This window comes from Clupea harengus, chromosome 21, assembly GCF_900700415.2.
Source record: "Clupea harengus chromosome 21, Ch_v2.0.2, whole genome shotgun sequence".
Classification (NCBI taxonomy): Eukaryota; Metazoa; Chordata; class Actinopteri; order Clupeiformes; family Clupeidae; genus Clupea; species Clupea harengus.
The window spans coordinates 22,430,409-22,452,831 of NC_045172.1; the positions used below are offsets into that span (position 1 = coordinate 22,430,409).

Consider the following 22,423-nt stretch of genomic DNA (forward strand, 5'->3'; position numbering starts at 1 on the left):
TAAAGATGTGTGTACTGTAACTACATGTCTTAAAGATGTGATGTGTTTACTGTAACTACATGTCTTAAAGACGTGATGTGTGTATTGTAGCTACATGTCTTGAAAGGGAGTGGTGAAGAAGAAGCTGCCACAGACACACTTGTGTAGCAGCCAGCGGCCCAGTGGTCCAGTGGTCCAGTGTTTATATACGCAACATTGATAGGTGGACATAAACACCAGCGATCTGGACGTGTTTGGGCTCATTGGGACTGTCACAAGTGAGCGCTCTCAGTTGTGTGCTCGTGTCAGTTGTGTGCTCGTGTCAGTTGTGTTCTCGTGTCAGTTGTGTGCTCGTGTCAGTTGTGTTCTCGTGTCAGTTGTGTGCTCGTGTCAGTTGTGTTCTCGTGTCAGTTGTGTGCTCGTGTCAGTTGTGTGCTCGTGTCAGTTGTGTGCTCGTGTCAGTTGTGTTCTCGTGTCAGTTGTGTGCTCGTGTCAGTTGTGTTCTCGTGTCAGTTGTGTGCTCGTGTCAGTTGTGTTCTCGTGTCAGTTGTGTGCTCGTGTCAGTTGTGTGCTCGTGTCAGTTGTGTTCTCGTGTCAGTTGTGTGCTTGGGGGGGGGGGACGACAAAAAAAAGGAGAGCGCATCTTCCTGGGGCTGTTGGCAGTTGCTGGCCTAATTCCCCAAAATAGCTGCAGATGCTGAGGCAGATTAGGAGATTTAAAAACACCTCTTTGGGCAAACAGTGGCTGTGCGAGGAGAGTGAGAGAGGAGGAGGAGGAGGAGGAGGAGGCGGAGGAGGAGGTGGAGGTGTAGGAGGAGCGATGTCTTGTGAAGGTTTTTATTACATCCCTGAGAAGAGAGGACTTGTTATTCTGAGTGCCTGTATTCTTACCAGTTTTGAGTGAACAGATCTGAAATGAGGACAGGTCAAGTACTGAGGAGCGGAGAGGTGGAAGGCTCGCTGTGTGGGCCTGCTGGCTCACCTGTTGCCATTTCATGGACAGTCTTTACTGCAGAAGTCAAAGGCTGCATATACAGCATACATTTGTTGTGACACAATGTATATAATTACAGATAAGTATTACATCTAGCAGATGAATTAGGATCAAAAGGTGCATAGGAGAAGCATTTTTTTAATTCTATGAACGCTTGAAAGGGCAGTGATACCGCACGGCGCTGCTCGAACCCCCGGTGACAGCCGCGAGTGTGCTTGCGCTCCGGTAGCGATTGGTATTCCATGCAGCAGCCGCCCACGCCTTGGTTGCCGCCCACGCTAGGATTTGCGTCACGCTGAAGCGTGGGAGTGCGAGAGCGATGTAGAAACAGCGGAATATCCCAGCTCAGGCAGAAGAGGTGGAGGGGGCAGCAGACAGCACCGGTGTCGGTCACGGCAACCTTAATACACTCACTCACGCGCGCGCAATTTACAGTGAGCAGAAGTCAAGGGAGAGAAGTGGAAGTGCGCGCGTCTGCAGTGGTTCGGTGGGAAGCGAGTATTCGGACGGCGACTGCAACATTCCGCTTGCGAATTCTAACAGGTTAGCGACAATCTTTGTCTACTTTTTTTTCAATGCGACATTACGTTTTAACAATAAAGTGAAAATGAAAAGCCGCCTTTGTAACGATGACACAATCCGAGACTGTTGTAACCGTATGTTTGCAGTATTTCCATCCCTGCATGAACCACGTTATAACGTGTGTAGCCTTGTGGGTACTTTGTGTTCGCACTTCAGAGCACTAGGCTACTTGCTGTGCCGACTGAAAATGGGGGACCGAGTGTGGACTACGTGTGTGGGAGAAGCCTCAGTTAAGATCCAGAAAAGGTTCTGGTAGGCGTTGCCAAGAAGCTGCGATAGCCATCCAGTCTCTCAACTGTATTGCATTGTGTTCTGTTTCCGCGCAGCGTAGGTTCAGGCTGCAAGAAATATGATCGCAATAATGTAAATACTAGTTACCCTATTTGGCGATAACAAAAAGCTGTTTCAGAGATGGAGTAAATGTTTCTTTTCACTTCAGAGAAAGTATTTCCAGGGTCACAATGGGGGACCGTTTGTCCAGTGGGTGTCTCTATAAATAAATGACACACATAAACAATCCAGTCGATGCCGGTGTGCCTGGCTGCATTGAAGCTCACAAAGCCTTAATGTATCCGTCATATCCTTATCTGTTTCTTCAGGTTTACTTGAAGCTTCACTGTCAACCTGACACTTGCGTTAGATTATTGTTAGATGGGCTTTAATCAGACACAACCTTGTCAACCTCACATAGATTTGTTTCTTTTTCTCTAAATATCTGCATATAATATGTCAGATTGCCACTTGAATCAGAATTGGTTGGCAAATTATTAACTTTATGAAGTGTTAAGGTGAAGCACAGTTTTTTATATCAGTATTGCAGGGATTTACTATCCTGGTTATCTGCGTAAAGGCAATAGATGGCACAGTCATGGCACAGTCATGGCACAGAGTGGGTGAGTGGATGCACCCAGTGCCCTTCTCAGTGTCTCCGTTTCCCAGGCCCCAGCTGTGCAGCATCACCTGTCTGCACTCACGCTGTAGGGGAAGGTGGAAGACCCAGAGCCTCACCTGTCTGCACTCACGCTGTAGGGGAAGGTGGAAGACCCAGAACCTCAACTGTCTGCACTCATGCTGTAGGGGAAGGTGGAAGACCCAGAACCTCAACTGTCTGCACTCACGCTGTAGGGGAAGGTGGAAGACCCAGAACCTCAACTGTCTGCACTCACGCTGTAGGGGAAGGTGGAAGACCCAGAGCCTCAACTGTCTGCACTCACGCTGTAGGGGAAGGTGGAAGACCCAGAGCCTCACCTGTCTGCACGCATTCTGCCAAAAGAGCCCTTTGGAATGCTACTCTTCCAGATGCCTGTCATGGGAACTAGACTACCTGTCTTCTGTCTTTCTTTGTTGTACCCTCTCTCTCTCTCTCTTTCTCTCTCTCTCTCTCTCCTTATCTCTGTCTCCCTCTCTCTCTCTCTCTCTCTCTCTCTCTCTCTCTCTCTCTCTCTGTCGGTCTGCCTGTCTCTGAGATGTTTTTGCGCTGAATTGGACAGGGAGTTGATCTGTGTTTACTGGCTGTTGTAAATGTAATGCAAGTCTTAATGGAGCAACTGTTATGCAAACTTGACCAACTCTCTCTCTCTCTTTCTCTCTCTCTCTCTCTCTCTCTCTTTCTCTCTCTCTGTCTTTCATATATATCCCCTCAGATTTATCCAATCCCCACACACACACACACACACACACACACACACACACACACACACGCTCTCTCTCCCACCCTCTGTCTCTGGTGGTGTGTGTGCGATGTCGGCAGCCTTGCTGAGGACCCTTGGGGAGCTGCAGCTCTACCGCATTCTGCAGCGGGCAAACCTGCTGGCCTACTACGACGCCTTCATCCAGCAGGGCGGCGACGACGTGCAGCAGCTGTGCGAGGCCGGCGAGGACGAGTTCCTGGAGATCATGGCGCTGGTGGGCATGGCCAGCAAGCCGCTGCACGTGCGGCGCCTGCAGAAGGCACTGCGGGACTGGGTCACCAACCCGACGCTCTTCAACCAGCCGCTGGCATCGCTGCCCGTCTGCAGCATCCCCGTCTACAAGGTGCCCGAGGGCTCGCCCAGCCCGCTCCTGGGCAACAGTAACGGAGGCGGGGGTGGTGTGGGTCGGGAGACACAGACGCTCCGTGTGCCGAAAGCACTGTTGGGCAACGCCTGTCTGGATGGCAGCAGAGAGGGCACCCCCGTGCCAGGCTCTCCCCTGCAGAGTGTCGGCGGGGAGAGCGGGCGTTTCTGGCTGGGCAGCCACGGCAACGACAGCGAGCCAAGCCTGTCTCCGTGCGAGGCGACGTCGCCCTGCTCCCCGCGCGACACCCTGGAGGCGCTGGACACGGCCGCCGTGCAGTCGGTGACGGAGTGCGTGGAGAGGCTCGCCCAGGATCTGCCCCGGAGCGACCCCGCCGAGGTCAGGGAGCAGGTGAGGGGCAACAAGAAGCTGGCCAAGATGATCGGGCACATCTTCGAGATGAGCGACGACGACCAGCGCAAGGAGGAGGAGATCCGCAAGTACAGCGCCATCTACGGCCGCTTCGACTCCAAGAGGAGAGATGGGAAGCACCTGACTCTGCATGAGGTAGCTTCACATCCAATTACTTTGTGCTATTTCAAATGTCTGCTCAAAGTCTGTTTGGAGATATAATTAAGCAAATTCCTCTAACCTGTTCTGGCAAATCACTTTCACTTTTCACTTTTGTGCAATATATGTGTGTGCTGTCTTGTGTCAGTCTTCCTTGAGATATGCCATTTTATATTTTTAATAGTATTATTTTGCAAGCATATTTTTGGTTAACAGTCCCCATTTCCCTTCAAATACACACAACAGGTAGTCAGAAGACCCGAACATTAAACAACATTTACATTATATTCTAATCTTTTGTGACCAATGTTTGAATTGTGCACTACCTAGACCAACGTTTGAACTTCATAATGAATGCTCTTTCTTCACCAGCTCACTGTGAACGAGGCCGCAGCTCAGTTGTGTATGAAGGACTGCTCCCTTCTGACGAGGAGAGACGAGCTGTTTGGTTTGGCACGGCAGGTGTCCCGGGAGGTCACCTACAAATACACCTACAGAACCTGCAAGTAAGTCAAAGGGAGAACATGCAAGTCATATACATCATATATATATATACAGTATATATAGTCATATATAAGTCTGGATGATCATATCCGCCATGTTAATGAAATGAAAAAGTACATTTGTATTGTAAGTGACTTTGGTTAAAAGTGCCTGCTAACTGAATACTTGTACATGTGAAACATCGATCAATTTTATTGATTACCATTTAATTAAATTAGGGGTACACAAGTGAGAATCGGCTATGGAGTGTCTGTTACGGAAATAGGCCTTCTGTGGCCAGATAGCTGAATGCAGTGTTGAGTTGAGTAATAGTGTGATAATGTTCCCCTTCTAGATCCCGGTGTGGTGATGAACCCTCTCCGAAAAGAATCAAATCTGAGGTAAGTGCAGCTTCGCCTGCAGTGATGACGCAAGCGTAACATCTCACGTTCAGGTTAATCAAAACTGAGCATGGCTCAATGCCTCAACCTTTGTTTACACCCATTACACGTAATCCATTTCAGCTTCGACATCCCACTTTCATTTGTGCAGGTTGTCTTCTCCCCGTGTTTTTCCAAGGAGGTCTTTATTGATTTTCTGTTCAGAGTTTACGGATCCCTGTTGGTCGCACCCTCCCACACACAATATTTGACTCATTTCGGTTCGTGTCTTATTTTCATTGAAATGCACGTTATTTGCTGAGCAGCCCCTGGTGTAGAAGTCTCCGGAGAGCAATTATCACAGTGAATCACATTCATAGTTTGCCTGTGCTAAGCTGCCTCGTGAGTAGCAGATTATGCTCTCGAGGTTTAACGCACAAACTAATGATAAAGTGCAAAAAATAAATACATAAATCAAGAGCTTGCTTTCATTACCCTTAGAGTAGAGGTTAAAGTAAGCAAAAAGGGTCTTCAGCTAACATTACAACATGCTAAGTATCTTCAGCAAGAACTAGCTGCTCAGGCACAGAAGAGGTGTTTTTTTATTCTCTGGACTGGTTACCCTTACAGTGGAGGTTTAACTATAAGGCAAAAAGTGTGTGGCTAATAGTATCTTCAACAACATTAAGTGTCTACTTAACTATCTAAGCAGAAAGTTACTTTTTATTCTTCAAGACAAAAATAACGTCACAGAGATTCTAGTGTCGAGTCTTGTCGCCCGCCACCCTTCACCTATGCCACCCCCTCCTCCAGTAGGAAATCCCAGAACCGCCCTCTTCACTTGAGTGCTGACATCAATGTGTGGGAAGGCACCAGACTCACCCACACCCACTGCTTGCAAACTCAGACGAGCGTAGACTGTGGGCCACGGCCATGTCCCACGTCACAGATGCGAACACACAACTTAACTGGCGTTGCGGCGAGAGCAGAGAGAGGCGAGGTGGTGGGAGGGGAAAAAGTGTGTGTGCAGGACCACAGGTGGGGCTTTGTGGCTGCTATTATTAGGCTGTCTGGTCACTTGCCTTCAACTCAGCGTGTGACAACACCAGTATGATCATACTACAGGAGGCAAGTGATGTTCCTATGGTGACTAAACCATTGTGGTTTTATAATAGGAAACCAATGCTGTTTTATAGTGACAGCAATTTCACTTTGTATGCCATTCATCACTGCATACAGTACAGGTTTAAAGTGTTAATGTGTCTGTTGGAGGTCAGAGGTCAAAGGTTAAGATGGACAATGACTATGTCTATTGCGTGTCTGTAAATGTAAACATGCTTTTATCTCTTGAATGTCATGCCATAACTGTCATAAATTTAAACTTGCTTTTATCTGGTCATGCCATAAATGTAAACTTGCTTTGGACATGTGTGACAACACGGTTTTCACAGAAAAGATTTATAGACCCAAAAGATGTGAAGGCCTGAGCCAAAATGGTACCATGTTTATTTTATAATGTTTATTTTATATTTCGAGTGTGTTCGCTGTCCCTCTGAGACGGCCAAATGACCACAGTGATTCACGGTGTAATGACAGACTCTGTGATCCACGTGATGCCATATTTGCACCACAGACACAGACAGACAGAGAGAGCGGTCAGGAGTAATAACCCTAGAGTAATTTATTTTAAAACATGGCTGCACCGCTGAGGTTAAAGGTTCAGTCCTTGAATTATATTCCATTACACTTTGTGTCAAACTTAGTGAAATTCTCCTCACAGTCCCCATACCTTTCCATCCAGTGTGTGTAGTCAGAAAACTCAGATGTTCAGGCACAGTCCTGGCTCTGTAAACTCAGATGGTCAGGCACAGTCCTGGCTCTGTAAACTCAGATGTCCATGCACGGTCCTGGCTCTGTAAACTCAGATGGTCATGCACAGTCCTGGCTCTGTAAATGGGACGTACGCAAAGTACCTTGGGCTGAGTCATACAATTCCAGCCAATCAACATCAAGGGGTGTTTGTGCTCTAAAGGTGTTTCAGCAGCACGGAAGGGAGGGATGTCATTTATTGGCTGTCGAGTTCAAATATAAACAACCTTTTGCAAGGATCGAGGACCCCACCTTTAACTCTCACGTCTCCACTCTGTTGCCCTCAGCGGTTCTACTGTTGAGGTTAATGCTCTGCTGTTTCGCCCTCAGGAGGGGTACTTTGACCTTCAGGAGGCTCTCCTGTTGAGGTTAATGCTCTGCTGTTTGACCCTCAGGAGGGGTACTTTGACCTTCAGGAGGCTGTTGAGGTTAATGCTCTGCTGTTTGACCCTCAGGAGGGGTACTTTGACCTTCAGGAGGCTGTTGAGGTTAATGCTCTGCTGTTTGACCCTCAGGAGGGGTACTTTGACCTTCAGGAGGCTGTTGAGGTTAATGCTCTGCTGTTTGACCCTCAGGAGGGGTACTTTGACCTTCAGGAGGCTCTCCAGGCCATCTACATGCGACAGGAGACACTGCGGGAGCAGCTCGCCTGCGCCAAAACCAAAGGAGAAGAGGTGCTCATCAGGAACCTCCAGGTAGCCACTCCTAACCAGACCCCACTAGATCCCAGTAGATCCCAATGGAATCCAATAGATTCCTGTTGATCCCCGAGGATCCTGTTCTGGCATGCGTCCCCACCACCCACCACAGTAGCTAAGAGAGCCATTAATGATCTGTTTGTCATGTAACAAAGGTAGTTGCATTTAAGTATTTTATTTAACAAAGGTAGTTGCGTTTAAGTTGGTCTATTTAACAAAGGTAGTTGCGTTTAAGTTTGTCTATTTAACAAAGGTAGTTGCATTTAAGTTTGTCTATTTAACAAAGACGGTCACTAAATGATGCTTTTGGGAGACACACCCCTGTCCGTGTAGGCAAGGCACCATTGATTCTGTGGAGCTTCACTGCCTCAGGGAGCTAAAAATATAGCTTAGAATGGTGTGTGTGTGTGTGTGTGTGTGTGTGTGTGTGTCTGTGTGTGTCTGTGTCTGTGTGTGTGTGTCTGTGTGTGTGTGTGTGTGTGTGTGTGTGTGTTAGAGGCTCTGCTGTTTGCTTCTGCTCTTACCTCATCCGCTCCAGAGCAATGTTGACACGGCATATGGGGTGTTAAAGACGAATGTGTGAGAGCCATGCTGTCACTCTCCTTCACTTTCGCATTTAGGCATGGATGCATGTGTGTTTGAGCCTGTACTCTTCTGTGTCTGCGTATACGTATGTGTGTGGGTGGGTGGGTGTATTTGTTTTGTGCCTGTGGAAGTCTGGGTGTGTGTAAGTGTATAATGTGTGTGTGTGTGCGTGTGTGTGTGTGTATTTTCAAATAATGTGTGTATGTCTGTGTGTGGGTGTGTGTATTTGTTTGTGCCTGTGGAAGTCTGGGTGTGTGTGTGTGTGTGTGTGTATGTTAATATAATGTGTGTGTGTGTGTGTGTGTGTGTGTTGTAGATGCAGCTGGAGCGTCTGTTGGGCAGGCAGATGGAGATCCTCCGTGACGCCGCGGCCCAGGACCGTCTCCAGGCTCTGGACTGGAAGATTCCGGCTGCCGCGCTCAAACACCTCAGCGACCGCCAGCGCGCCAACGGCGTCTCCCCTGACAACTGCCGCGAGCAGCAAGGTTCGGCCCCCTGACACCTCGCCATCCTGATCCTTTCCCTCCAGCTTAAATGTTTGGTGTGGTAGTGGACAACATTGTCCATGGTTAAATTCCCTAGCAGTGAACACCAAGGTTTTTTTTATTGTTGTTTTAATGCTACCACTGCACTACGTCACATGAAGTTAAATAACATATATACTGTATATTAGATGTGTTATATATACACACAAGTTAAATAACATACAAATATTAGATGTGTTATATATACACAAGTTAAATAACATACATATGTTAGATATGTTAGATACTTTAGCCGACCGTAATCCAGGTCAATTTTAACTGATCACATATATCATGATATTGTTACTGTACGGACGGTGCAGGAGACACCTTTGCTCATAGGAAAAAAACAACCATAGTGTGATGGAATTTCAAACAGTCGGCCTGGATGGAAGACAATGAAAAAGTAATGATGATGATGATGATGATGTGACAATGATGTGACTGTGTCCTACCCATGCTTCATCCCTGCAGGTGATAGGCCCTTGAATCTCCGTGTGTCCAATCCAGCGGAGGGGGACATTCCTCTTGGCAGGCAGCTAGCCAACGAGCTGAAGCGACATCATAATCACATCTCCCAGGAGACCAGGAAGCAGGGAGCAGGTCAGCGCCCGTGTTTGACTTGATTCTGTTTCGTAACGTCCTCTTTGGCGTAGACCCATTTCAGATGCTTACCCTCCCACTGGACCCTGTGTACTGCTTATTAACCATTCAGAAGAGTCTATGATCCCTCTACTCCAAGTGTGGGTTTTATTTACCATTCAGAAGAGTCTATGATCCTCTACTCCTAAACGTGGGCTTCTGCTTTCATGTGTAAAGGCTTTGGTGGGCCCACTCCACCCCAGGGTTCTGACGCACACGTCTTGAGGGTGGGCGAGTAGGGGGCATGCCTAGCATTTGAACACGGCTCCACATCTTCTGACAACGTTGCTCTTTTTTGACAGAAATGTAGGAGGGATTTCTGTCAATCAGTGTCAGTTTTAATGAAGCACTGAAACAAAATCGACTGAAAACATCGCATCTTGCATAGATTAATTCCTGTTTTTTTTTGTACAGAAGTACAGAGCCTTTGTTATTGCTTTGTTTAGTGTTCAGTATGGATGTTTATGTGGGCCTGTCTGTCTCTTTGTTTTCAGAACATGGACATCGGAGGTTCAGTCTTTTGGACAAAACGGTTATAAAGTCTGAGCCGGAGGACTCCAGATAGTGTCTTCAACCCCAGCTATTGTCACTTCACAGTCTTAGTTTCTGTCACACACTACGGTACCTTTTGTCCAAGTAAGCACAGGTCTATTACAGCACTGCCTTAACAGCCAACAATGCCTAAAATATAGATTTATTTTTTTCCTTTCTTTACTTTTATTCTGAATATGTGTATTTTTTTAGTTTTTCCCAAAGCGCCTAAAACCTTCATTGAAACCTGAGATAGACAGAGGGTGCATGTTGTTGATGGCAGTTGAGTTTGTGGGTGTCCGTTTGAACATATGTTTGTTTTTTTCTCTTTTGATTGATTTTCTAATATATGTTATTTAAGAATGCTTCACCTTCATAAAAAGGACGGCCAACGTTTGTTCTTGTGTATGTACTGTAAACAAAACAGATTTGGTTTTTGTTTGTTTGTTTGTTTTTTTTTGCTTTATTTAATTCCTTGATGGACAATTAGACCAAAAATTATTTTGTGTGTAATGCAGTGGGTAAAACTGAATGGCCTTCAGTAAAAGGGGGAAGTAGGGGGCAGGTAATTAAAAACACAATGATGTCCTATACCCCGCTTTTATTTTGACAGCAGGGTGTGGGTTGAGTGTATTGTCTCAAAGCTTCAAACATTAGCTGTTCCTATGGAAAAGGGTATGGCCAGTGTCCTTAGAGTGTTTTCTGTGTGCGGAAAAATACCAAATACAGTATTTTGTCACTGGGAAGTCAAGCTTTGTAGTTCAGGTATTTGGCCCATTGTACAGTATTTTTATGTCTATCAACATTGCTAGTCCTAGACCCTGTTGGTGTGTCAGGTATTTGCTTGCACTCCTTTGCAAAAATGTCCTTTTGTTATTAGATGTAGATGTGCAATGATTGTGTCACTTACAAATTCATCCACACATTTTCACTGTAGGAAATCTCAATAGACAAGTGATTGATATTGTATCATTGTTCTATATCTAAGCTGTATGTTATTTGGATGCTACCATTTGTCTTGTGAAATGAAACAGTTTTGCCTCCAGCCTAGAAGGTCCCAACCAGCTCCGCTCCGCACCCAAAAGTGCTTTCAGGAATTTTGTATTTTGCACTACCAGTTAGACTCTTCATCAGATCTCTCCAACTCTCTAATATTTCTGAAGTCAGATGCAGTCATTCATCAATGTTTATGAACTTAAGATCAATGTTTATGAACTTAAGATAAACTCACCCTTCAAACATTTCATTGGTGTACCCCATCCTCATTTGTAAAGAAAAAAACTAAACATTTTTTGCTAAGAAATATCATTTTTCTCAAGATAAAAGCATCATTGTGTTGTAATTCTTAAATAAATAATGCACAGTCATGTTAAACATGTCCTGATGGTGGTAAGCTGGTCAATCTCAATGTAAAGTCCATTACTGCTCCCCTTCCCTTACAGTAATAATGTGCTTAGTCACCATCAGTGCACCAGTGATATAGATGCCTTTAGTTCACACCAGTCCCTTACCCTCTGGTTATTGATCGTGTCTGTGTGTAGATGTTTCAGTGCCACCCTCACATCTCCAACTCGCCTGAGGCAGAAATGTGATGATAGTTGCTAGCCTTCGAACTGTAGGCCATACTGAACGTCATTGTTGTTCGGTATAAGTGACCGACTAGGGTAGGTTTGCATAGTCGTGCACATGTTTTTTTTTTTTTTGTAAACACTAATATATTTTATTTGTTTAACAGCACATAGATATTAAAGTTTATTTTTTGAGACCATACAGTGGGTGTTGTTCTATTCTTTATAGTTTTAGATAATCACTCATAGTTACACATATAATTGCCCTTGTGAACTAGTCTCGAATAATAACTGTTGTTGTATTGTAGCTGTGTTAGACAATAGTGTTCCTGATTGTAACCATTAACATTCCAAATTGACAGAACCCAAGTTACACTTAAATCTGAGAGAACCCAAGGCACACTGAGTTATGAGAGAACCCAAGGCACACTGAGATCTGAGAGAACCCAAGGAACACTGAGATCTGAGAGAACCCAAGGAACACTGAGATCTGAGAGAACCCAAGGAACACTGAGATCTGAGAGAACCCAAGGAACACTGAGTTATGAGAGAACCCAAGGCACACTGAGATCTGAGAGAACCCAAGGCACACCTATGCAGTCGATTTGCATGTGCATCACACTCACACATTCTGAAACTGGGTGATGAGTCACTCTGACGCAGTTCACAGCCCTCACTCTCTTTATCTCTCTCTCTGTCTGTGTCTCACTCACGCTCTATCTTTCCCTTCCCCTCCCTCTCTCTCACACACTCTCACACACACACACACACACACACACTTACGCACATGCTCACACTCTCTCACAAACACACCCACTTGTGCACACAGACACATAGACAATAGACACACACTCATGTGTGTACACTCACATTCACTCACAAACACACACTCACACACTCACACACACACACACACACACACACACACACACACACACACACACACACACACACACACACACACACACACGTGGTCATACTCGCCCCTGCGAGGCACATCACTGCACACCTCCAGAATTCCACAGAGCTGGCTTTGTGTAAGTAGCAGAAGCAGGCTCCCGTGGGACGGCAGTGTGAGATCGCCGTGGTGACCCAGCTTAGTGGGCGGCGCACGGGGTGGCGGGAGGGAATGCGGCGCAGAGTTCCGCGGGGGGGGGGGGGGGGGGGGGCTGAGATCTGGCTCACACACCGTCACCCCCACTTAGAGGCTCTGTGAAGCCAACTGCCTCTGAAATGTGGTGGGTGGGGAAAAAAAAGGAGAGGGAAGAAATCTGTTCGCCAACACAGTCGTTAAAAGAGTGTCTTTCTCCTTTTCTCTCCACCTAACACGCCCGCACCTTATAAAATGCGGTTTTTGAAACAGACCAGTTACTATAGGCCTTAGAAGAAATCCTGCAGTTTGAAACTATCCACCCTTTTTCATTGCATTGTTATCCTTACAGAGGAAGAGATTCTCACAGAGATGGTGCTCTAGGTTTTTGATCTGTTGTTTTTGTGTTAATCTAGCGATAATGACTCATAACACCAACACACACACACACACACACACACACACACACACACACTGAACCAAACACAAATGTTTTGCTGTGGTAAAAACTTCAGTTAGATGCTCAAACCCTTTTGTCAAAAGCAAACTTTTGAAAAGTGTCCAGGCAAAGACAACACGATCTATTTATTTACTATTGATATTGACAAGTATTGATATTAATAGATCGGTGGTAGATCATAGTCCATCCCATACATAGGACACATATTAGTAAAGACAACTACAGGTTACATTTGAATGAACTTTTAAACACAGATATTTAACACATTTGGACACATCAAGAACACAACAAAAAGTTAAAAAGAATGTACTTATTGAGACTAGGCCATACATGCAAATGCCAGAAGCTGTACGAACAAGGTAATGAAGAAAATAAACTAAATGCCTTCCATTTCTGACAGAAAATCATTTCATCCCTGAGGTTGGGGGTTGGAAATAAATCAGCGCTAAACCCGATAACCCAGATTCAGTAGACAGCCACCCCCACGGCAAATAATGATCTTGTTTCTAATATCAGTGAATATTAATGCCCCAGAAACTGATACCAGAAGTTTGGCTACCACTGATTGATATGAAGCCATTATAATCACGAGGTCAGCACAAAATCAATGAATTTCTGTCCCCATGGAGACCGTGAGGACAGGGCCAAAAGGACCTAAAGCCTCCCCAGGTATCCCAGTCACATGACAGGCAAGGGACTCTAAAGGGGTAGTGACATATTACAGTGACATATTGCAGTGTACAACCAGAACTATGCTATTATCAATGAACTATCACTGGATAACTATGCTATTATCAAATAACCATCACTGGAGAACCATTTCCAGGAGTTATGGCTTTGTATGAGTTCCACTCTTTGAACTCTGATTGAGTGCCTGTTACACTGGCAAATTACTTTAAAATATTAAAATTTTGGCATTAATATTTCAAAACTCTTCATCCTTCTTTGGACACAATGCTTGTCCGAACCTACGGCTCTAATTCAATTCAAAATGTACGTCCCCTCCTGGCATATTATCAATAAATAATGACTTCATCCTTCCCTTTTGTCTTGAATGCTTTAACACAGGCTAGCTGAGGTGAAGGAGAGTTCCTCTGTCTAGAAAGTGTAGACAGCCTCCCTTAAGCGAGGGAGAGAGCAGGCTACAGGGATCTAACTAGTAATTCTGGAATCTTCTTCTGGGTGGTTACAAGTAACTGATCCATGCATAGCAACCCTCGTGTGCCCTCTTTCAGCTTTGGGTGTCTGAAGTCCTCACCACCTTCCACCGCAGTGGATACAGCACTGAAGGACAGTCAAGAGGACAGAGGGTGAAGGTTGTGTTTAGGTGCTGATAGGTTAGGTTAGCCAGTTTTGGGTAGTTTTGCGGGTAACTCTGTAAGTAGGCGTATACACCAGTGCGACATGTGAGAATGAGCTAAGTCACAGGGATAATTTTTGTTTCCTACTTCTGTTAAGAAAAAAAAACCAGGACATTCCTGTGGATATAGTCTTTTGCTTCTGATAGAACGATTCTATAATGTCTAACCAAAACACCAGTAGTAACCACAGCCGGATAATAGGCTCTCTACGCTACATAGACAAAATTGTACCATCTGTACCATTTAATGTGTAATGTCTGTTTTAGCCAGTAGATGGCGTTAGTGTATCAGCCTGTGTCGACTGGCGTAATTTTTTTCCGCTTAGACAGCACACACGTCTCATCAGCTACCGGTACATTGCTTGTCGTGACTGTTGCAGGACTAGTAGACAGCCCTTGTAGAATTCAGATTCACATACGTATAAGCAAACATTTTACAGAATAGGATGAACCATTTAATATTTTATCCATATAAGCTATACGTTTCAGAAGCCTATATTGCCAAACAAATTTTTATTTTAAAACGATAGCCCATAGCCTAACACTGGATGATTGACTGACGTTGTGACTAACATTTTTTATATTTGAACAAGTCAAGCAACATGGCTTAAGCCCTCTATTGCGTTGCGTAGCCGGTAATATCGATCTTGTTCAAGCTTCACGTCATTCAGGCTTTTAATAAATTCTTTGAAGTCTGTCAAGATCATTGAACAATTCTAAATGTTATAGGCTAGACGCCATTAATCTTGCATTCTTAGCTGATTAGGAATTATGACATTTTCATAAACAGGTTTTCGAGGTAGCAAATTGTTTTAATTTATTTTGTCTTTTAATTGAGAAATGGAAACATTTTTACAATATAAAGATCCTGGGTATGGAGCGTCAAGTGCTTTCTCAGCCCTAAAGCAGTGTAAGTTTAAAGAGGAGTTAAAAACAGTCAACAGAAATAATTTGAACTAATCCTTGCGCCGGTGCCAAACCATCATGGTTGGCTTCAGAATTCTACCTTGCAGACGGCTTTCAAGGCCGCCGCCGGGTGGCATTACAGAAGGGAAATGATGTGAAATAAAATATGAGTGATGTGTCTCGCCACCAATCAAAGGCAGGACATGCATGCGGTGCAACCAATGGTGTTCTACAAGGGCGTAAACACTGAAATGTTCTGTCCACTGACCGGCGTTGTCGTGATAAGTCATTGAAATAGTGCACAGACGAAGACCAGCGGATACCGCGTTCATCTTCATACATCATTTCGATATAGATAAGAAAAACACTATACCTTACCGTTATCTCTCGAATAGAACAGTTCCATCGACTAGCTTGACAGGATTGAAATGTTACATTTTAGGTATACGTTAGTGCTGAAGGAGTTGTTTAAATCCAACCGCTCACGACCTTTTTCAGGTATAGATAGAAATAAGACGTCACTAACCGCCTCTTACTGCTTCAGCACCGCCTGTGGCAATGTCAAATTGGGGTCCAATCTAAAGTCCCTCCGTGTTGGGGGACAGCTACCGGCGCGGTCCATCACACATGGGGCGAGATACCTGTGCACGAAGACAGATGCCGGTTCAGTTACTGCGACTGAGAATTCGAAAAATGTCAGCAAAGAAGCTGCCGCAGAAAAGTGAGTAGCCGGTGAATGAATGAATGACGGAGATAACGGCGTTTGATTAGAATATGATGGTTAGCCTGGACTTAAATTAAGACAAATTTTAAGAAACGTACTGACCAGGTCTAAACAAGAAACTTTTACTTTTTGTTAACCAGTAACAGTCTATGTGCGAATTATTTTATGGTGATCTTGTGTCACTGACTACTCCAGACCACCTTCCTGACTAGCTTGCTATTTGCTAATGCTAACACTGCTGTCGGGTTTGGCCAGCCTACCCTCCAATCGTGATGTCTGTCTTAATGTACATAACTGAGTAACGTTACTTTAGTTGGTTAAACTCTATAATTAACCACATAGTGAATTAACATGTTTTATTCCATACAGTGACTGTATTGACAGTATTTTGGGGGGTTAGGAAATCGTCGGAGGACTTAGTAATTCCATTCAAGACAAAGCGCCGGTTGGTTTATGCAGAATAGCGTGTAGCTGAATGGCACCGGCCGTTAGCTGAGCTTCTGTTGTAGCGCCACTCGAGCGCACTAAGCAATTTCGGCACGCTTCTCAGTGCTATGGCTTTTGACAAACCAATGTGAGATAACAGCCTACAAGTCAATTACTCTATGGATACCCTCATACTAAAAGACAATGAAATGCAAGTTTCCGGAATTTATCTGAGGTAGTCGTGACTCGGTGTCGGTCTGTCCCATAAATTATTGCTCCCATCCAATGTGACCTAGCTGGGGCAGGAGACTATGGCTGCTCTGATAATAACGGTACTACCTATTGGGTTCTCCGTCTGAGATTTCACCAATCATGAACACCTGTCAAAAACTGATTGAAACTTACTGCATATAACCGTCAGAATGCCATTTCTCTCCGGTGGTCGTTGAAAGCATCACAGACATAGAACTTACTGGGGAAAAAACAACTAAGCTCCATTGGAAGAGATGCTTGATTTGCATACATAAGGTCGTCACTATGCTCTCTAAGACAATATCTACTTGGACATCTGAGAAATGACAGAGAGAGAATTGTGTGGAGCTGGCACTACTCAAGGTCTAACCATGGGGAGAAAACTAGGGCGTCTTGTTGTTGTTTCATTTTTTCTGTATTGCTGTATGGACAACTCAGTTGTGTGTGTGTGTGTGTGTGCGTGTGCGTGTACACACATTTACATGTGTTCATCTAGACAGGCCTTCTCAGGATCCCACATCTTGCCAGGGAATCTTTGTGTCTTTTTGTTTCTTTTGAATACACGTATTCATTTAATTATAAGCCTGTATTCCACAGGAAGCATATCCTTTAGTGAAATCTGCTGGAAACCTCTGTAGGCTGCACGGATAAGGACTGTGAGCCAGGAATGCAGATATATAAATTAAACATCACCTCTTTTTTTCCCCCCAAGTTAAATACAAAATGGGACTTTTACTGACAGTATCTATAGATATTCCTGGCAGTGATCTTGCTAGTGAGAAAAACGTGATTGTTTTTTTCCCCCTCCCTTTTTTCATTCCCTTCTTCTCAATGACTTGTGAAGGTCAGCATTTGCTTTGGCATGATCCATCCTGTGTCTCTCAGGGGAGGCCTTAGCGGCGTCTTCTTTCACATTTTCTCGTGTGTGTGTGTGTGTGTGTGTGTGTGTGTGTGTGTGTGTGTGTGTGTGTGTGTGTGTGTGTGTGTGTGTGTGTGTGTGTGTGTGTGTGTGTGTGTGTAAGAGGAATCAATGGCAGTGTCACAGGGGTCTCTCTGGCCAGGTTGTCATGACGCTGCTCCTGCTTGGCACCCATCCCCTGTGTGTTGGGGGGGGGGACGAGCATCACTAGGTTAAGATGCAGATGGTTGCTAATAGCCACGCCTCCTCTGCTAGTGTGTGTATCGTGTGTGGAGCCAAGTGTCAGTGGGGATTTGAGGAAGCGAGTGGTACGTGCTGTTCACACCTCACCCTTCAATGGCTCTGAAGCTGCTCCAGGTTCTTTGTAGGGATTTTGGATTGATTTGTAAAGGCAATGGGAAAGGCAACTCTGAATGAATGTTTATGTATTTTTGTTGTTCTTTCCTGAAAAGCAAGCAATGCCATGTTTGTATGAGCCGGGTTGAAGATTGTTTGCTCTCTTGTGTTGACCGATGATAAGAGTATCACAGACTGTTTGTTTGCGAGGGTGATTTGAGTGCTTGTTTGTGTCTACATAAGCTTTGTGCGCGTGCTCTCCACACGCCTTTTCACCAGTGTGGTGAATGTCACACTTGATATTAAACCGAGCCTAACCCAAAGGCTATCTTGTGATCTAATGCATGATATTAAACTGAGCCTAACTCAGATGCTAGCTCGTGATGTAATGCATGATATTAAACTGAGCCTAACCCAGATGCTATCTTGTGATCTAATGCATGTTGCTGTCTGAGGGCTATTTGGGCAGCTTTGGCGTAGAGGGTAGAGGACTAGCCGGCTTGGGACCGAAAAGTCGTTGGTTTTGATTCCCTGGATGGTCAAGAAAAAAGATGCCTTTAAATTAACATCACAGACCAACCTCTGCCCCACCCCCATCACACACACACACACACCCACCCACCTCTTCTCTCTCAACTTTATGGCCGTGGTTGTCATGGAGACTAGCTATGATTCCCGCAAGATGTTGCTGGATGAAGTTCCCACCTGTTCTGCTCGAGAGAGAGAGCATTGATGAATTTGTCATAATATCATGCCATGGGCAGCAACAGAAATGCTGTGTCCTGAAGGAAAGAAACACAGAGCGCTTAAAAAGAATGAGCGCAGCTGTCATCACAAAACCGAAAGAAGGCTCTTATAAAGTCACTCACTATGTGGACTAATTTGCCCTGGGAGTGCTGGGATCGTTAGATGGCTGTAACATGATCTGCTGATGCACGGCTACACACACACACACACACACACACACACACACACAGTTGATTCGATATCCCCTGGAAGCGCTATGCTAGTGTCTGACCCTCGGCTGTGGTGTCTGTGTCGTAGTGCTGCATCTGTATTTGTCCACTGGGAATGACGCGTGCTTGACTGCTTCCCAAAACTGGCGGCAGTGATCCGATCACGTGCAGGCTCGGCCCTAATGACACCCCCCCTGCCAGTGTTTGCCTCCTTCTTACTGCACGTCAGTCATTAGCCGCGTGCTAATGTGCTAGCTGGTGCTATGGCTCCGGGTACTACCAGCTGCCCTCGTTTGTTAAATGAGATGAGTGAACGAGCGCGCAAACACCTTCTGTTTCCCCCTGTGTGTGTGTGTCTGAGAGAGAGAGAGAGAGAGAGAGAGAGAGATGAGAATTGTTGTCAGCCAGCCAAGATGGATGACCCTCTGCCAGGCCATGAGTGCATATCAGAGCTTGTTTTTGTCTGAGGAAGAGGCAAATAAATTTGTGTTCATGTTTGTTTACACCGTGTGTGTCGTGATTTATCCTCCGCCCTCCAAACCTACTCCTGTAGCAGCTGAATTGGGAAGGAAGTTTACCCTGGCCTGATCCGGAGTCAGCTCTTCTCTGACTGACTCTTTGCAGTCCAGTTTTAGTTGAGGTTTTTAGGGTGCAGACTGCTGTTTTAGTGCAGGTTTTTAGGGTGCAGACTGCTGTTTTAGTTGAGGTGGTTAGGGTGCAGACTGCTGTTTTAGTTGAGGTTTTTAGGGTGCAGACTGCTGTTTTAGTTGAGGTTTTTAGGGTGCAGACTGCTGTTTTAGTTGAGGTTTTTAGGGTGCAGACTGCTGTTTTAGTTGAGGTTTTTAGGGTGCAGACTGCTGTTTTAGTTGAGGTTTTTAGGGTGCAGACTGCTGTTTTAGTTGAGGTGGTTAGGGTGCAGACTGCTGTTTTAGTTGAGGTGGTTAGGGTGCAGACTGCTGTTTTAGTTGAGGTTTTTAGGGTGCAGACTGCTGTTTTAGTTGAGGTTTTTAGGGTGCAGACTGCTGTTTTAGTTGAGGTTTTTAGGGTGCAGACTGCTGTTTTAGTTGAGGTTTTTAGGGTGCAGACTGCTGTTTTAGTGCAGGTTTTTAGGGTGCAGACTGCTGTTTTAGTGCAGGTTTTTAGGGTGCAGACTGCTGTTTTAGTTGAGGTTTTTAGGGTGCAGACTGCTGTTTTAGTGTAGGTGGTTAGGGTGCAGACTGCTGTTTTAGTGTAGGTGGTTAGGGTGCAGACTGCTGTTTTAGTTGCAGGTGGTTAGAAGTCAGCCCACTCCAGTCTAGAGTACACATCGGGCTTGAGGCACACCTGCTCTCACAGCAGTGCCCCCTGGGCCAGAGCTTGTGTTACTGACAGGCATGTGAGCCAGCGCTGCACATCGCCATGGGGATCTGATGCAGACTCGGGGTAGCAGCCAGCGCTGCACATCGCCATGGGGATCTGATTCGGGTCGCGGCCCACGCAGAGCCAGATCAAGGACAGATCTGCTTCTGTCGCGTTCTGGGGAGTGTGTGCTTGCAGATCACGCTTACGGACGACCGTGAAACTACACCAAAGGGAGCCGAGGACACCACTAAGGAGATACAGTGGCCTGACATCATATTGTTACATCTGTTACACTTTTGTCATCGTGTTAATATTGCATATTAACAAGATTATGATTAAGTATATTATTAAGCATGTCATTAAGCTTATCATGAAAGATTGTTAAGTGAATTGGGTTCATTTGTAACAGTAAGGGAGTTCGGTGTGTGGAGCTCAGTTTGTGACGCATAGAGATAGCGATGCCAAGGTCGACAGATTTCCCGTAAAGAAGTAGGGCGCAGATGAAATGCGTTCAGGATTCAGGACAACCGTTTGGGTGAAGATGCAAACCTGCAGCCTCTTCGCTGCCACTAAGCTGAGCTGTGTTCCTGAGCTGTGTTCCTGAGCTGTGTTCCTGAGCTGTGTTCCTGAGCTGTGTTCCTGAGCGGTGTGGTGTTGGCGAACACACTGAGAGTACAGGTTCCACCTCCGGGTATTGTGCGCGCTGACGCTGTGTGAGTCAGCACAGAGCTAGCTGCCCAGTGCTAGCTGCAGGCCCCTGCTGCACTGCAGATTCCCCAAAAATAACCACTTATTTAGATTATGACACATTATGAAGGAATGGTATTAAGCGTGTCATCAAGCTTATTATGAAAGACTGTAAGGTGAATTAGGTTAATTTGTAACTGTAAGGGAGTTAGGTGTGTAGAGATGCATAGAGTTAGCAGTGCCTAGTACACAGACAGAGGAAGAACAAGGTGAAAAGCACCCAGAGAGAGGAAGAGAGGGTATGATTGATTGATTGATTGATTGATTGATTGATTGATTGATTGATTGATAGGGGGGCAGGAGAAAGGCACCCTTAAAGTGAAAGAGAGAGACTATAGGGGAACCAGACCCAGCCTTACAGAAAAAAGTGCAAATCATCCATCAAGGTCACGGGAAAGGTCACGGGAAGAGGGAGCCGCGGGGTTAGTGCAGGTGCAGTGGACCTTGAGTAGTTTTACTGCATGTTAGTTTGACCCTCACCTGATGTCAGGTGCTGCTTAGAAGACCTCACTGTGTTAGTTATTATGGGTACTGTGTGTGTGTGTGTGCGTGCGTGCGTGCGTGCGTGCGTGCGTGCGTGCGTGCGTGCGTGCGATACAGTGCTAATGGCTGACTGCATCCCAAGTGGCAGGGTGTGTATAGCTGCAAGGTAGCTCGCTGCTAATGAGCGCTCCACACACACACACACACACACACAGGGATCGCTGCAGCTGGTCAGGTGTTCTCCCCGTCAGCACTTCTAAATCTAGATACACCAGCGTGACTCTAAAAAGAGAAACGAATAACATCAGCATTGGAAAAGGCCTTTAAGGTCAAGCAGTGTCTGTGTGAACTCAAGAAACTCCAGTGGCTTTTCTATTAGTACCTTATTTAATTGATTTGCTCGTGTGTTATCTGTGTCTCTGAGTGAGCCGGGAGAGACAGATGGAGAGATTGAGTGCGCAGACTTGTTTAAGAGGGACAGAATCGATTTGCGGTCGACTTGGCCGTCATCATACGATGGATCGTGGCACTTGCGTTCAATTCACCTGGCCTCCGGGAGAGAGACAGTTGGGGAGGCTGTGACCGGATTCTGGAGTAATTAGCAAGGCAGCTGAATAGGACAGAACATCTATTTCTCCCTGGAAGAGACGATACTCTCTCAGTGGTAAATAATGTTATGACCACCTCCCCCTCACTTCCGGGTGGAGGCTTTCGTTGTTGTGTGAAAGAGATTAACGCACGGTACGTCCCTGCCTGTAAGTAGTGTGTGTGAGAGAGAGAGAGAGAGAGAGAGAGAGAGAGAGAGAGAGAGAGAGAGAGAGAGGGAGAGAGCGTGTGTGTGTGCGTGTGTGTGTGTGTGCGTGTGCGTGTGCGTGTGCGTGTGTGTGTGTGTGTGTGTGTGTGTGTGTGTGTGTGTGTGTGTGTGTGTGTGTGTTGTTGTTCCGGGAACAGAAATAGCACCGGAGATGACTTTTTGGCATGCAGCCGCTGTATTAGCAGGGATCAGTAGCAGCAGGGAGGTCC

At 45.7% G+C, this 22,423-nt stretch overlaps 2 protein-coding genes across 3 annotated transcripts in view; both read left to right on the forward strand.

The window, feature by feature from the left end:
* Positions 1-806: 806 nt before the first annotated feature.
* On the forward strand, positions 807-12,144 carry LOC105905675 (NGFI-A-binding protein 1-like). The gene is made up of 8 exons (XM_012833706.3): positions 807-1,516; positions 3,199-4,117; positions 4,493-4,626; positions 4,959-5,004; positions 7,428-7,547; positions 8,452-8,620; positions 9,134-9,262; positions 9,796-12,144. The coding sequence occupies exons 2-8, from the start codon at positions 3,296-3,298 to the stop codon at positions 9,864-9,866; spliced, it is 1,491 nt and encodes a 496-aa protein (XP_012689160.2). The 5' UTR covers positions 807-1,516; positions 3,199-3,295; the 3' UTR covers positions 9,867-12,144.
* Positions 12,145-15,474: 3,330 nt separating this feature from the next.
* glsa (glutaminase a) overlaps positions 15,475-22,423 on the forward strand; it is a 36,989-nt gene continuing 30,040 nt past the window's right edge. The window contains exon 1 of one of the 2 annotated variants that reach the window (XM_031558492.2): positions 15,475-15,937. In XM_031558492.2, coding sequence (XP_031414352.1) covers positions 15,645-15,937 — 293 coding nt within the window. In that variant the 5' untranslated portion in view covers positions 15,475-15,644. The remainder of the gene's footprint in view (positions 15,938-22,423) is intronic. The other variant, XM_031558493.2, reaches the window with a different exon arrangement.

What these genes read in the sequence shown, in the direction of transcription:
- LOC105905675 (XM_012833706.3), top strand. Translation starts at nt 3,296, where the DNA reads ATGTCGGCAGCCTTGCTGAGGACCCTTGGGGAGCTGCAGCTCTACCGC. An exon ending in TACACCTACAGAACCTGCAA is followed by an intron (nt 4,627 to 4,958) that starts GTAAGTCAAAGG and finishes TTCCCCTTCTAG; the next exon opens with ATCCCGGTGTGGTGATGAAC. An exon ending in CAACTGCCGCGAGCAGCAAG is followed by an intron (nt 8,621 to 9,133) that starts GTTCGGCCCCCT and finishes TCATCCCTGCAG; the next exon opens with GTGATAGGCCCTTGAATCTC.